This window comes from Ctenopharyngodon idella, chromosome 15 (assembly GCF_019924925.1).
Source record: "Ctenopharyngodon idella isolate HZGC_01 chromosome 15, HZGC01, whole genome shotgun sequence".
In the NCBI taxonomy this organism is placed as follows: domain Eukaryota; kingdom Metazoa; phylum Chordata; class Actinopteri; order Cypriniformes; family Xenocyprididae; genus Ctenopharyngodon; species Ctenopharyngodon idella.
In genome coordinates this window covers 29,182,520-29,199,561 of record NC_067234.1, presented here as the reverse complement: position 1 = coordinate 29,199,561, position 17,042 = coordinate 29,182,520, and the positions used below count along the sequence as shown (strand labels likewise).

Sequence of the window (17,042 nt, the reverse complement as noted above, 5' to 3'; positions counted from 1 at the left end):
TACGGCTGCTCTTTTCCTTCTGCCTCTAGCCTTGTTCAGAAGCCCTTTTTATGTTTATGCATATCCTCTGCTTTGCATATTCCACTTTTAAAAGTCTATATAATAAACTATAGAGTTTTTATATGCCTTTCTGCTTGGCCCATTTTGCAACTAGGTTGCATTGTTTTTCTCTTTTTAAACTCTATATATCATGTTATGTAAGTCTTGCATCTATCACTACAGCTTTAGAGACACCTTCTCTGTCTTGACTATTATAGTTAAATGTGCAAAATAGTATTAAACTGCTACTGTGTTTAATAGAATCAGCTTTATTGCAGAAACAGTACTAATGTCTCCTTTTATACATCTAAAAATCCTGTATATTTTGTTTTTTTAAAGTGTTGTCCATTGTCTTTCTTTTCCCAGGCTGATTATTTCTCTTGCATCGCCACCATTGTCTACATCCGAAAAGAGAACTGCTTGTATCAGGCCTGTCCCAGTAAAGACTGCAACAAGAAGGTGGTGGACCAGCAGAATGGCATGTACCGCTGTGAGAAATGCGACAAAGAGTTCCCAGACTTCAAATATCGCCTCATGCTCTCGGTAAGGGACTTGCCCTTGGCTCTTTTGCCCCTTCTGAAATAACACATGAAGCTCCTCCAGTCAGTATTCTCTGGTTGTCCTAAAATAAATATCTCTGCCATCTTCTTTATGCTCTCTGAAAATAGTCATTTACGAAATGAATTGCTAGCAGAATTTGTTGCTGTTTTCCTGCTCTAAATGCATCGCTCATTTGAGGCCACTTTATTTCTGTGTTGCTGTTAATCAGCTCAGACTGTGTTTTGTTAATTGCTCCTTTTTTGTATTTAAAGCTGCATCTTGAATTCTGGGACAGGGCAGGAATGGGCAAATAAACAAATTCTTGCTGCTGGTCTGCAGCCAAAAATGTTTGAAAAATAGAAGCTTAAAAATGTTATAGCTCCATTTAGGCTCTATTTGGTTCCATCGTCCAGACCTGTTAAAGTCGATTTCTCTTCAGTTATTTTTTTCATCTGCACAGCACTTCACTGTCTTTAACATTAGAGGCTCTGATGTTAAAGGTTTAGTTCACCCAAAAATGAAAATTCTGTCATTAATTACTCAACCTCACGTCGTTCCAAACCCTTAAGACATTCGTTCATCTTTGGAACGCAAATGAAGATCTTTTTGTGTTCTTTTCTCGTGTTACGCAGCATGTTTGAGCTTCCGGAAGAAGTTCATTCTTGTGCGTCATTCAGGTTTGTTTGAGCTGAGTTTTTATGCATGTAAAAGTCTTAATTAAATCTGTTCATCATAAAAAGTGATCGAGTCTCTTCAGAATATTTGGATTAAACCACTCAATTAATATGGATTAGTTTTCCCATCTCTTTATGAAAGTTTTGAAGCATCAAAGTTGAAAGCGCTCAAATTACATCAAAAAGATCGTTTGTGGTCCGAAGATGAACGAAAGTCTTACGGGTTTGCAACAACATGAGGGTGAGTACTTAATGACAGAATTTAAACTAAACCTTTAAAGGTCTCATTTTTCTATTTCCTCACTGCCAAATCTGCTGAATCGTTGTTGGACTGACTTCTAATGAATTAGGCATGAATTCATTCGTTTGTGCTTTTTATTAATTGTCCTCTCATTCTTTGTCAGGCCAACATTGCTGATTTTGGAGACAACCAATGGGTGACTTGCTTTCAGGACAGTGCTGAGATCCTTCTGGGCCAAAACTCAAGTTATCTTGGCCAACTCAAGGACTCAGTGAGTTTCTTCTTCCTGCCTCACTTTTATTCTTTTCCCCATCCGTGTGGTACATGAAAGTGTGGCCTTGAGGATTGGCCTCGAGATGCTCTGAGGAGCAGCACATTGTGTATCAATTGGAGTTCTTTTTGTGGTGCGTTTATGAAATAGGCATTCAAGCCCAAGGATTTTTAACAAGGTCTTACTCCGAGAGGTTGATTCAATTTCTCATGGAGTGCTCTATATTAAGAGACAAAAATTATGTTCCTTTAAAATGTTTTGCTTGTAAGCCTCTTATAATATTGTCTTGCCTTGCTTTTACAGAACGAAGCTGCATTTGATGAGGTCTTTCAGCATGCAAACTTCAATACGTTTGTCTTCCGGAACCGAGTGAAGCTGGAGACCTACAATGTAAGTTTTGCAGATAAAAACATATCAGGGGCTTTCAGCATGTGGTCTGTGGAGATACAGCTGGGAGTGTGCCAATTACAGTTTGATGTAATACTAATATTTTATGAAAAAACTACATTGTATTACAGGGATAGTTCACCCAAAAATGAAAATAATCCCATGATTTACTCACCCTCAAGCCCTCCTAGGTGTATATGACCTGATACAAGCAGTTATCTTCTTTCAGACGAACACAATCCAAGATATATTTAAAAATATCCTTAGTCCTCCAAGGTTTATAATGGTTGTGAATGGTAGGCCAAATTCTGAAGACAGAAAAAAATGCGTCCATTCATAAAAAAAAAAAATGAATCCATACGACTCAGGAGGGTTAATAAAGGCCTTTTGAAGCAAAGGGATATGTTTTTGTAAGAAAAATATCCATATGTAAAACTTTATAAATTCAAATAACGAGCTTCCGGCGGGCGACCGTACGCATACTGCGCACGTCAATTTGGGCGGAAGAGCAACCTTTGACCTGATGCGATGACGCATGCGGGGGTGCAGAGGAGAGAGCAAAACTTTTAAAGAGAAATGTCTGAGGATTTCGATATAAGAGAAGAGGAGCTTGAGTTTGTTGACCAGCCGTATTTGTTTGAACCGTGAGAGGTGTCTAAACTTACGATACTCCTACATCCTGCTTCATACATCGTGTCAACGGATTACTCATTTGGCGCAAGTCGACTTGCGCATTCTGCGTGCAGTCTTTCGCCAGAAGCTAGTTGTTTGAATATATAAAGTTTTAAATGTGGATATTTTTCTTACAAAAATGCATCCCTTTGCTTCAGAAGGCCTTTATTAACCCTCGGGAGTCGTATGGATTAATTTTTTTATTTTTTATTTTTTTTTATGCATTTATTCTGTCTTCAGAATTTGGCCTACCATTCACAACCATTATAAACCTTGGAGGACTAAGGATATCTTTAAATATATCTCGGATTGTGTCTGAAAGAAGATAGTCATATACACCTAGAATGGCTTGAGGATGAGTAAATCATGGGATAATTTTCATTTTTGGGTGAACTATCCCTTTAAGTTAAAAAAAAAAAATAACCAAATATAAAGTTCAGCTAAATGTTTCATTGTACCTCACACTTTAAAATGTGTTAAGTAAAAATAAAATATAACTATTTAAATATAAAGCCATTGTTTTATTCAGAATGGATGAATTCAGTGACAATAAATATTTAAGTTTTAGAAAAGATTTCTATTATAAATAAATGCATTTTTTTTTTTAACTTTCTATTTAGAGAATCCTGAAAAAACTATTGATAATAAGAAATGTAATATTTAAAATTGTAATATTTGACAATTGGTTTTTTTTTTTTTTTTTGTATTTCTAATTTCCAGTAATGTTGAAGAAAAGTGTTGAAGACCCCTGCTGTATCTTTCTTTTTTCATTGTTACTTTTCAAGCCAAAATATTTGCTGAAATTGCATAGAGATCAAGGTGGAAGGAATCTTTTTTTTTTTTTTTTTTTTTTTTTTTCCATCTTTGATGTGATTTATGGAAATTGACAGCATCTCTGCCGCCCCGTCCATCACAGCGCTGCTGATGAAAATTGCTCTGTGCCTTTCTCCACATGACGTGCTACACGAGATCTGTGTGAGAACTGCATTGACAGATTAGCTGTGAATAATAGGGATGTTTGTGTTGTTTCGGTGAACCTGAAGCCAAAAACGCCACCTATTCCATTTGCCTTCCTCAAACACACCTGGTCATAAACCCAATGCAAAGAACATCTCGGGGCTGTTTTCTTTTCCATCACCTTTTTTTCCTCCTTCTGATTACCTGAGTTGAGATTCATATGTTACTTCTCAAAATTCAAATCAACTTAAATTTGACTCTATTCCATATTAGCTACATCTCATTTATAGCCTTAAATTGGTTAACTTATTTCTTTAATCGAGTTAGGCATATAGCGTTGCTGCAGTCAGTCTCTGTGTAATGCGATTTATTATTCTGCAGGGAAATTAGTATGCATCTGAAATGCTGTATCAGTATCCGAATTCCCAGCCATCACATTTCTGGAGATCGTTAAATTGCATGTTCAGGTAATGAAATCAGAATACAAGGCCACAGTCAGCACTCGTGAAGGTCACCTTTAACTTGGGTGTATAAAAATATGGAGCTTATCAGATTTAGGAGTTTCTCCACACACAGACAGGAAAAGTACAAGAGTTTGGAGTATAAAAACCTGGTTTGAACTATCAAACCTGGAAAATTGGTGAAAATTATTAAAATCAATATAATTTTATAATCTCATACAAAATATTAAAATGATATAAAAATAATTGTGTGGAATGGATGATGGTAATAATATTACTCATTATTATTATTATTATTATTATTATTTTATTCAGAAATTCATTAGTTAAAGGTATTGGGAACCCTGTAGAATAAATGAATGTTGAAACGCACATAACTGGAACATGTGTTTTGATAATTACTATTATTATTTAGAATAACCCAAATGTCAGAAATTTGTGTACGCACATATTGTGAATCCCGTGGGTGTGTGTAAAACTTTTCTGCACGCAAAAGAACACTTTGTGCAATTAGTAAATGAAACCAGTGAACCCACATGAACCCAAACATAGATGTTTTTCTGCCTCTTAACCCAGACTGAAACTAGCAATTCTTTTTTTCATTTGGTTCCACTTTTTTTTTTTTCCCCTGCAGATTATCTAATTGTAATTGAGACTTAGGCAAACTGCAATAAATTGAAATTAATAGAAAGCTGTCTAGTTTCATAGTTATTAAATAACAGCTAAATAGTATGCAATAATTTGATTGCTATTAGATTGCTGTTCATCTTTCTCATTACTGCTCTGTCTGTCGGGTTACAGTAAGGTTAATATATGTAATATAATGTTAAATTAATGCAGGGTTAATATATATAATATGGTTCATATATGTACAGGCTGTTTGGTGACACTTTTTGTGGAGGCTTTTAAGTATGTGCTATAATAGACTAGTAGTAGAAGCATTATCTATGAAACAGGCAATGAACTCATGCTTTTAAGTGCAGTCCAGTGCTCAGAGCAAAATTCATGTGGTTTTGCATAGGAATGATGGTCTAGTTTCTGGGAAGATATGGCCAGGTTTTATCTCTGAAAAATATTCGATCAGTGGCTTGAGGCAGAAGTGTATGTGGTTGGTTAGGTTTCATGTAATCAAGGACTCAAGAAGGAAGATTGAATTTACAAATGACTACTACAAGATTGTTAAAATTCGGGCAGTGGATTGTGGCTCTTTTCCCATCATCTGCTTTCAGCAATGAAGTTTGTGCTAAACCTAGTTCTGCAATGCCAAAACAACAACCTTCTAAATGCTTATTTATTTTCATTTTATTTGATTGTTTTTGTATCCTGTGGGTCTTAATGAGAATGAGTTTATTAAAGCTTATTAATGTATAGCAGATTTACGTTTAATCTGCCCTCTCTGTCTCTGAGGAAATATCACATTTAAAGATGTTTAATGCCTGCAGTTGTGGCTAAATAGGGTTTTAGGTTAAACTAATGGTGATAGGAGTTTTCAAAGGGGTCGTTAGAAGATGCTCATCATTTTTCCAAAATTGTGAGTGTAGTCTATTTACAGGTCAATCTTAGCTTGAGCCTCCACACCACTTCCCCCAAAAAGATCATTCACTGTTTCTACTTGCTTCATGAATACTAAAATACTATAAATACTAATTTGTGATTAAAAATAGCAACAGTTCATATTCAAAATGAAAACATTTGCTCCATTTATAGACCTTACAACTCTTGATCCCGAGCTGATCTCAAGGATTGGTATTGAGGCCAATTAAGTTTTTTTTTTTTTTTTTACTGATCGGTATCGGCTGTCCTAAGCCTGATCCGTAACGTCAGCTGTCATACAAGTGACTAGGTAGCGGTATGCGCCTTCAAGTGGGTTTGCCAAACGCCATTATAGGGAAAAGATCAAATGTGTGTACGTGCAAGAACCAATGAGGGCTGTTCTAGTGTCACACGCACGATCAAGCACGTTTAGCATATTTGATGCGCACTCTTGTAATGAATAACTCGAAAGTCATTTATTTACTGTGTATTTTTATCTGCAATTAGACTAAGACATTGTTGCCATAACGCGGTACTATGGGTTGCGTCTTTTTTCAGACTTAACTAACAGACATTCTGGTACCATGAGCTTCATGCTTTCTAACCTTAAATCCATTTTTTCCCCTATTTGTTGCAATTATTCTGCTTATTGTTCATATAAAATACAAGAAGTTTATATCAGTAGTCCCATATTATTCATAAATGTGACCAGTCTGTTTACAAAGTCTACCATTGTAACATTTACGTCATCTACCAATGTCTTTATACAGTGTGTGTATATATACGTGTATCTTATTATTAGAATATAACAATATAGGCCTTAAAATATAATTACTGTCATAATTGAGATATTAGAATTACTCCTAGTGATAGATGCCCCTTTTTTACATTTGAACCCCTGCACATCCCTGTATACATTGGATTGATTTTAATAACTCCAGTGTACTTGAAGTATGCACCAAGCACTAGGAAAATACAAGTATCGGACCAGGATTGTGTATTGGCAGATATTCAACATTCAATGACTCTGATCAGATCAGTTGCACAAACTCAATCAGGACGTCCCTTCTTACAACCGCTCTTGGATGGGGTTGAGTTGAAAAATTTGGAGACATGGATTATAATCCCTTTTGTTTTATCTTCATAGGATGAATCTCGCATTAAAGTGACAGTGGTCGATGCCAAGCCGGTGGACCACCGAGAATACAGCAAACGGCTGATCATCAACATAAGAAAGTTGGCTGCACAGTAGAGGAACTGCCACAGTTACACAGAACAAATCCCACAGCCATTGTGTGGCTTTTTTGAGCTTCTTATAGTATCGTGTGTACTAATTGTTTTTGTTTGTTTTTCTTTTCTGTTACTGTTTTTCCCCATTTTGTATTTTGGCCATTAATTTCACAATACAACTTTTCATTTTTTTAAAATGCTGCAGGATCGGATTAGCTCGCGCTGTTGTCCCCAGAATTGACTGATTGAAAAGGGCCTGAAGTTTCTTTTTTTTAATAAAAAAAAAAAAAAAATGCCGATGCATTTTGTGATAAAGTAGAGGAGGGATTGTAGGAGACAAATAGAAAAAGAAATGGACTTGGAGTTTGGAGAATTATAGATCAGTGTACATTCAGAGGTCAGCTGCTGCGATCTTAGAGGAAAGTACAACCCCTGTTTTCATGTAAGAATGCCTGGACTAAACCTGCAGAACCTTGATAAGCCTATTCATACTCATGTGCTTACCATGCACACACTGTATTTATAAAGATGTACACTGTATGTCTCTGAAAATTCTGTTGTACAAGTAATAAAGCTGTTAGTGTTCGAGTCTATTTTTGTGGCTTTATTTTGCGTTATGAATTTTCTGCTTCAGAAAATGGGTTGGGAGCTTAAAGGTGCGGTTACATTTACCATTCTGTGGAATCCATGTTATTAGGAATTTCACACGAGGCCGAAAAACGATTTCCCCATGCATATCTCACAACTGTTTTGAGTTTGTCACATGGATTTGTTGTGTTTGCCAACAGAAAGCCATTTGGTTTGAAAGTGGCTTCTGTGTGAGCGATGCTTCATACGTTGCTGCACATTTGACTATAGACAATTTTCATATAAGTTCACTAAAATGTTACTAATGTGACCACCTTAAAGGTATCTGAGACTTTACAGCACAAACACTAAGTATTAACATAAACACGTGCACCAAGTAGTGTCGCACTTGACTACAAGTTGCACTTGTGATGCTTATTGAAGTGCAATTTTCATCTTGCAGACCATAAAACAAGCAAAATAAATCCCATAGACTATTTCCATTAAAGAAGAGACACCCATATATAAGAACCCGAATCAGAACACCCTAGGCATCATGGTGATGAGTTCTGAACGAGTAACTACCACTCAGAATGTTTTAAAAAAAAATCTCACTTTGTATTTTTTTTTTTTTTTTTTAACATTCTGGTCGCCACTATTACATTTCGGACCGGTTTCACAGACAGGGCTTGGCCTAAGCCAGGATTAGGCCTTAGTTCAATTAGGATATTTAAGTAGCTTTTATAAACACACTAGAAAAAAACATTACTGGTGTGAATCTTGAGACAAAACAATGGCTCTGACATATTTTAAGATATGTCAACGCAAGTTGCTTTCAGTTAAAACAGCTCAAACATGCATTTTAGTCTAGGACTAGCTTAAGCCTTGTCTGTAAAACCGGGGGTTCAAGTTTCTGGTTTAAGATGCAGACCTTATAAGCTATAATGCTTCATCCACACCTCTTTATAATGTGTTGCCTTCTAAATTTGTCCACTATTCACCTGTATTGTTGGAAGTTATGTTTAAAGATTGTGTGTCATGGTGCATCTCTTGAAGTCTGGTTCTCTGGACTTTCTGAGGGGAGCAGCAGTAAGACTGTTGTTGTTCTTCCATTACATCTGCTGAATACTAAATATCTTCTTTGGCGTCAGGACATCTCTAAAAAGACCCCTTAAAACTTTTTTCTGTCTGATGATAACCTCCTCTGGTGAAATCCCCCAGCAGCAAACACACAACATAACATAAATATCGTTCTAGCACACTGTTAACATCAGAGGTGCTTTGTTGTATCCTACGTGAAGGCCAAACAGCCTTTTTTCGTTTTATCCTTTTTTTTCTTTCTTCGTCACCTCACCTTGGCACATCCTTCACCGGCCTGTTGTGATTTGTAGTTTTCAGGGGTATTATTCCTGTTCTTAAGATGTAGTTGACAAATCTGTGTGTGAATACTTAGCCCGCTCATATTCATATGTTAATCACTCGTAACCGTCCGCGCGCAAGGTGAGTAGCGAGCGTCACGGCGACTCGTGCACTATTTAGAGACATACATTTGATTAAAAAGTGCCTCTATATCATCACCTGCTGGTTCGTATTAATGCGCCTTAGTTTTTAGCGACATAATGAGTGATGTGTACTTTGTTTAAGCCTCAGGGCAAGTCCAGGCTTGGGATGGAGGCGGGCACGCAGGGTGCAAGTTTGTGCCCATGGCTATTAATAACAGCATTAAAATATGGTTTAATTTATCTTTTTTATGTGATATTGAACTCACTTTAGTCAATACTGTGAATATTTCCGTCTGAGGTGCTGTATATTCGATTCAAATCCAATAACTTTGTACTGGTACAGTGGTACTGAGCTTGTGCTTCTTTACATTCAATTCCCAGTTGCTTTCATACTCCGAAGGCTCACACAAACTGCTTTATTGTTGTCAATAATTCACTGCTTAGGCTGTTCAGTAGATAGTGCCATTGTGGAAACAAATAAGATCATTATTTGTTCGTTTAATTGACTCAAATTAGGCAATGAACTTAACTTGCATGAACATTAAAGGATTAGTTCACTTTCAAATGAAAATTATCCCAAGCTTTACTCACCCTCAAGCCATCCTAGGTGTATATGACTTTCTTCTTTCTGATGAACACAATCTGAGATATTTTAATAAATATCCTGACGCAATCAAGCTTTATAATAGCAGTGAGCAAGGATCAACAAGTATACTTAAGAAAGTGCTTCCATCCACATCCATCATAAATGTGTACTCCACACGGCTCCGGGGGGTTAATAAAAGCCTTCTGAAGCGAAGCGATGCGTTCCTGTAAAAAAATATCTATATTTAACAAGTTATGAAGTAAAATATCTAACTTCCGCCAGACCCTTCCGTATTCAAGTTACGAAGAAAGTGTTAACTGGCGTCACATCGGTTACACTTTTTCCGTAAGTTGAATAGGGAAGGTGTAGGACTTAGCGTAAACTTTTTGAACTGCAAGAGTTTTACACTTTCTTCTTACATTGAGGCGTTCGTACGTACGGAAGGCAGTCTGGCGGAAGCTACAGTATCTCACAAAAGTAAGTACACCCCTCACATTTTAGCAACTATTTTAGTATATCTTCTCAAGGGACAATACTATAGAAATGAAACTTGTATATATTTTAGAGTAGTCAATGTGCTGCTTGTATAGTAGTACAGATTTACTGTCTTCTGAAGATAACTCAACATACAGCCATTATTTTCTAAATAACTGGCAACAAAAGTGAGTACACCCTAAGTGATAACAGCTCTACATCTTTTAACCATGCAAAGCCACATGTCCTATTCATCATGTTCATGTTTTTGTCTGCTTGATAGGACCATACAAATTTGCTTATCTTGTATTAGAGCAGTTAAAATTTAGTGCTTTGAGTTCAATTCTCTCATACTGATCACTGGATGTTCAACATGGCACCTCATGGCAAAGAACTCTCTGAGGATTTGAGAATTAGAATTGTTGCTCTCTACAAAGATGGCCTAGGCTGTAAGAGGATCAGTAAAACCCTGAAACTGAGTTACAGCTCAGTGACCAGGGTCATAGAGAGATGTTTTCCAAGACAGGTTCCATTTGGAACAGGCCCCGCAAGGGTCGATCAAAGTAACTGAGTCCTCGTGCTGTGCATCAGGTGCAAGCATGGTGGTAGTAGCATCATAGTCTGGGGCTGCGTGATTGCTGCTGGGACTGGGGAGCTCTGCTTCATTGAGGGAAACATGGATTCCAACATGTACTGTGACATTCTGAAGCAGAACATGATGACCTCCCTTCAGAAACTGGGCCGAACGGCAGTTTTCCAACATGATAAGGACCCCAAACACATCGCCAAGATGACAACTGCCTTGCCGAGGAAGCTGAAGTTGAAGGTGATGGAGTGGCCAAGTATGTCTCCAGACCTGAAGCCTATTGAGTACCTGTGGGGCATCCTCAAGCGGAAGGTGGAGAAGCGCCATGTGTGGAAGTGGATCCCAGCAACAACTTGTGCAGCTCTGGTGAATTCCATGCCCAGGAGGATAAAGGCAGTGCTAGATAACAGTGGTGCTCACACAAAATATTGACACTTTGGACACAGTTTTGACCAGTGGTGTAGTCTACGTGATACGCAGGTATACGCGGTATACCCACTAGGAAAGGTTAAGGATTTCCGTATACCCACTTAAAAAAGCGCGAGGATACGTAACCATCCAATAAATCACAATAAGATGTTGTTTTGTTGCTTTTGACATGAAACAAAGTCTCATATTTCAAATTCTGCCCATTTTACTACGAAATAAAAAAAAACTAAATACCATTTTGGCGCTCTTTAACGTGTCGTGACCGCTATAGCGCCTCATCAGTTGAAGAGAAGTGGCAGCGTGAAGCGCACGTGAACTGATCCTCTCCTCCGCTTTAATACCAGTTACAGCGCGAAATAAACATGAATGAACTTCTGAAGGTATGTTAAAAGATACAGTACAACTTAACGAAATCCGTATCATGTCTCGTGTATTCGTGTAATCAGTGTTTCGACCACGGAAAGATGTTAATAAAATAGCTTGTAAACAATGTCACGTAACGTCACATTTAGGCTAACGTTACCTCAGAACAAACAGTGACCATAAACTCGTTAGTCAGCTAGAAAAATGAACTCTAGAGAGGAGCATTTAACTAAATATATGCACCATATTACAAATTAATTATATTTTTTATAATGTTCTTCAATAGCCTATATAATGCATGTTTGAATAAAAATGTCAAGTTGACAGCCACCATTTAAATGTTTATATTTCAAAAAACGAATTGGAGTAGAAATAATTTTAAAGTTAGTAGGCCTATTATAACTTTATTATTACAAAAAATTCCTTAAGTGTAGTTTAAGTTCGTATGCAAATCAGTTCATTCTAACCTTAAATATTAATGTAGTACCAACTGATTCCCATGTATATTTTACAGTATTAGTTGAGAGATTTTTTTTTCTTGAGAAAATTTGCCATGTACTGTACCTGATATACAGTATATCCAAAATAACTGATATTGAATCGAATTGCAAGTTAGTGAATTTAAATGCATAACTATGATGACAGACTGGCAGGAAATGGTGCAAAACAGAAAACAAAGTCCAAACGGGGTGATATTGTGACATGCTTGAAAATGGACAAACCCAGCACTTGGGTTAAACGTTTGCCCAACCTGCTGGGTAGTTTTATTTAACTCAACTATTGTTTAACAATGACTGTGGCTGGCCAAAATGAACCCAAAATAGGTTGGAAATTAAAAATCAGACACATAATTACTAGAAGCAACAATAATAATCAAAAGGTGATCATTTATTAATAAACAATTTAATAAATGTTTATTGTTTAATTATTATATTTAATATTAATAAATGTTAATTTCCAACATATTTTGGGTTCATTTTAAGCAAGCAATACAGCAATTTTTACACAATAGTTGGGTTAAATAAAACTACCCAGCACATTGGGCAAACATTTAACCCAACTGCTTGGTTTGTCCATTTTCAACCCAACTTGGGTTGTTTTTAACCCAGCATTTTGTAATAATAGTTGCAACTTGCACTCTTAAATGTGCATTGAAACTTGCCAGCTGATAAAACCTATGATCCAGAGACCATATTCATATAACATCTAAGGCTAAATGTATAGATCTTAAGTGGCTGAGTTAGATGGAGATTGACACTAAACAGTAGAAAATCAGTCCAGTCTATTCAGCTGTAAATGTCATTGGATGTTAAAGTCTTGTGTTGCTTATAATAAATTGACATGATGATAAGACACACATAAGCAGTCTTTCAGAATGCTCTCAATTACATGTAGCCTAGATCAGATACATACTATATGCATTAGCAAGTGTGGTGGTGCTTATGGGGTGTTGCTCTGGGACGGGTGAGTATGAGGTTGGGAGGGAAAAATCACAGTATACTCACTACAAAAAACTAGACTACACCACTGGTTTTGACATGTTCACTTAGGGTGTACTCACATTTGTTGCCAGTTATTTAGACAATAATGGCTGTATGTTGAGTTATCTTCAGAGGACAGTAAATCTGTACTGCTATACAAGGAGCACATTGACTACTCTAAAGTATATCCAAGTTTCATTTCTATAGTATTGTCGCTTGAGAAGATATAGTAAAATGGTTGCTGAAGTGTGAGGGGTGTACTCACTTTTGTGAGATACTATATATTTTACTTCATAACTTGTTAAATATGGATATTTTTTTTACACAAACCCATCGCTTTGTTTTCAGAAGGCCTTTATTAAAACAAAACAAAATGAAATAAACAGATTTTTTTTATTCTTCTACATTTCTCTCCATTATATTTGAACATTTCTGGCCTCTTGTTGTCTTTGTAGAATCTCTAACCTTTTTGCAGTCTGTTGCGTCATTATATTGTTCTTTTATTTTTGTATTCTTCTGTGACATCTCCTGATGAAGCCAAACAGATAAACGGTTTGTCAACTGCACTTGACAAAATCTAAACACCATGAAAAGTCTTATAAATCCATTGAAGTGATAACAGCTGAGAAGAGAGTGCTGAAGAAGTTTCTGCAGGAGGATTATCTCAGACGCCTTGGAGAGTGATGCACTCTGCCATTACCCAGACTACGAAAGGGCTCTTGGCAGGTCTCAGAACAGCAGATAAAGGAATATGTGTGTGGTAATGAAGATGCCGGATTGCCTGGTTGCTTCCCTGGAGCTCGGCCTGCGCGGGAGTTGTGTTTTGCATTGCGCTGAGGCCTTCCGCTCTGATTAGGACCTTAAACAGTGAATTGGCTCAGGGGAGCGATAAAGATTATCTTTTAGGCTCACACTGGTCTAGCCCTGCTTATTGTGACAAAGCTGAGAACAGATAGTGCGCAAAGTGCTTTCATTCTATCAAATGAAGTTGATGCATACAACTTCTACGCCAAACTTTGACCTTAAAGGGATAGTTCATCCAAAAATGAAAATTCTGTCATCATTTACTCACCCTCAAGTTATAGAAGTCAGTGGGGCCCATCAACTGTTTGGTTACCTATATTCTGCAAAATATCTTCTTTTGTGTTCAGCAGAAGAAAGAAATTCATACAGGGATGGAACAACTTGAAAGGTGGACTTCCTGAATAGTATAAACCTTTGTTTGGTATAAAATCACATTTTTGCTTCAGATTAAAAAATAATAATAAAGGTCATTGCAACTTTGTATATCATTACTGCAACTTTTTTTCAAAGTGACTTTCTCACAAGTCTAACAAATTGCAAATTTATTTCTCATAATTATATCTCACATTGTGGCTATTTCTTGAAACTGTGACTTTATATCTCACAGTCAGACTATTTCTTGTATTTATTTTATTAACGTTTTATTTATTTTAGTAATTTATTTATTTGTTTGTTTGTTTATTTATTTATTATTTTTTACTCTCAGATGAAACTGGCTTCCATAGTTTGGTCCCACTAGCGGCGTTTTGTTTTGTTTTATTTTTTATTTTATTTTATTTTATTTTATTTTATTTTATTTTATTATTAATTTATTTAACTTTCCTCTTTTATTTTTTAAGGTAAAACTGGCTTTCATATTTGTTTTTGTTTTTTGTTTTTTTTTTTTTTTTGGCTTTATTTTATTTCTATTAATTTATGTACTTATTTATTTAATTTCATTTCAAACTTTCCTCTTTTATTTTTTACTCTGAGATGAAACTGGCATGTGTTTGGTGCCACTAGTCTAGCAGCATGTTGTTGTTGTTTTATATTATTTTATTACTTTATTTAACTTTCTTTTTTTTTTTTAAGCAAAACTGGCTTCCATATTTGGTGTCACCAGTGGTCTTTTATTTTATTTTATTTTATTTTATTTTAATATTTTATTTTAATATTTTATTTTATATTTTATTTTATTTTATTTTATTTCATTATTAACTTTTTTTTTTTTTTTTTTTTACTCTGAGGTAACAACTGGCTTTTATTTTTAAAATTTTTATTAACTTTCCTTTTTTTCTTCCTTTTTTTTTTTACACTGAGGTGGCAACTGGCTTCCATATTGTCACTGGTTCCAGGTGTCACTGGTAACTATTTTATTTTATTTTATTTTATTTTATTTTATTTTATTTTATTTTATTTTATTTTAAGCTGTCCTCTTTTATTATTTTTTTACTCTGAGGTAACAACTGGCTTCCATATTTGGTGTCACCAGTAACTATTTTATTTTATTTTATTTTATTTTATTTATTTTTTATTTCATTATCTTATCATTTTATTTATTTATTTATTTATTTATTTTTACATTTTTGTTAACTTTCCATTTATTTATTTTTTTTTACACTGAGGTGGCAACTGGCTTCCATATTATCATTGGTTCCAGGTGTCACTGGTAACTATTTTATTTATTTATTTATTTATTTATTTATTTATTTTATTATTTTATTTTAAACTGTCCTCTTTTTTTCTTTTTTTTTTACTCTGAGGTGGAAACTGGCTTCTATAGTTTGGTGTCACTAGTGGCATAGAAATGATGAAAATAGCATCACGCAGGTGTTTTGAAGTGTTTGTCTCTGTTTGTGTGTTCATGTGATTTGACTCTTAAACAGACTGTAAAGCAGTTGTACTGATGATGGCAGGATGCCAGAGACAAATGCAGAGATAGCCTTCAGATGGGGAGACCATAATTGTAATGGATGTAGAGGGGAACAGTATGTGGGCGTCTCACTTAAGATTCATGGGCCTGCTGCAGATGCAGAGGCTTGGAGAAGACAAAACAGAGATAGAGAAAGCGGGTGTCAGTAAGACTTAACCAGCAGGCCTTCTATAGTCTGAGCAGGGTTATAGATGTACACATTAACATTGCCTGCGTAGATAAAACACTCTGCTGTTAGAGTAAGTTGGTTATATTGTCCTGCACTTTCAATTAGATTTAGAAAATTCCACGGACAGTTACGTGGTTGGCAGGTGCAATGCGGATACTTTTTATAATTGTTGAGATAAAAAGAAAACAGGCTGCGTATCCTACGAAAAAGTGGCCGAGATTGAATTTGTAGATACAAATGACATTGTGACTCCTCTCCTGTTCTCTTCTGTAATTGGATTAGGCTCTAGATAGTGTTTTTGTTTTCTATTGTCAGACACCGGATTACTCAGACGTCTTCTTTCATGCCAATAAATAATACATTTTGGCAGCAATAGGGGTGAGCGTTGTTATTTCCCTGTGCGGCATCTATATCAGTCAGACAGGAGCTTTTTTACTCCAAATGTGGATCATTCCTTTTTATTCAGCTTTAGTCTGTAAATCCTTGTGTAAGTGTCAGTCTGTGGAAATAAATAAAATTTTGCAGAGCATCCTTCCCATCCCCACAACCCTTGTGGCAATAATTTGAACGTGGATGGAATTTTGTAGCAGCAAAGACACAAAATTTTCAAAACCGTGTTCCAATACTCACTTCCAGACGTCTCCACAATAGATGGTTTCATCCATTAGCTTGTATTTGAAGACATTGAAAAAAAAATTATTCATGTGATGTATGGCAAAGCTGAATTTCCAGCTTTAAATAATTTTACAGATCATTACATATTTTACAGATTCAATATTTTAATTCAGTCCTACAATTTAAGTAGTGCTACATTTGTCCCTGATCACACAGGCAAGTTAAGTGATCAAAGGAATATAGTGCATTACAATTGTTAAAACTAATAAAAAATAATCTGGGATGCTAAAATGACTATTTAAATTTAGCCTTTTATATTTTGTCACAAAATGTTGTAAAAGCCTGTATGCATTATCATACAATAGGCTCATGAAATTCAAACAAAAGGCTTTGAGTGCTTAACATATGTTCAGCTGCCTTAAACCCTTGCAGGACTATTAGCATGCATATATCACTGTAATGTATGGATGAGGAGACTGCAGTGAGCAATTTAAAGTGTGCCACTGTAATGAATGAATATTTAATATCAGCTAAATGGTTACAAAATTA

The 17,042-nt window shown here is 35.7% G+C and overlaps 1 protein-coding gene across 1 annotated transcript in view; it reads left to right on the top strand.

Moving 5' to 3' along the window:
* Positions 1-7,598, top strand: part of rpa1 (replication protein A1) — a 29,748-nt gene extending 22,150 nt beyond the window's left edge. Inside the window, exons 14-17 of the mRNA XM_051863983.1 lie at positions 406-582; positions 1,658-1,765; positions 2,069-2,155; positions 6,923-7,598. Of these exons, the coding sequence (XP_051719943.1) occupies positions 406-582; positions 1,658-1,765; positions 2,069-2,155; positions 6,923-7,027 (477 nt within the window). The 3' untranslated portion in view covers positions 7,028-7,598. The remainder of the gene's footprint in view (positions 1-405; positions 583-1,657; positions 1,766-2,068; positions 2,156-6,922) is intronic.
* The last annotated feature ends 9,444 nt before the right edge of the window (positions 7,599-17,042 follow it).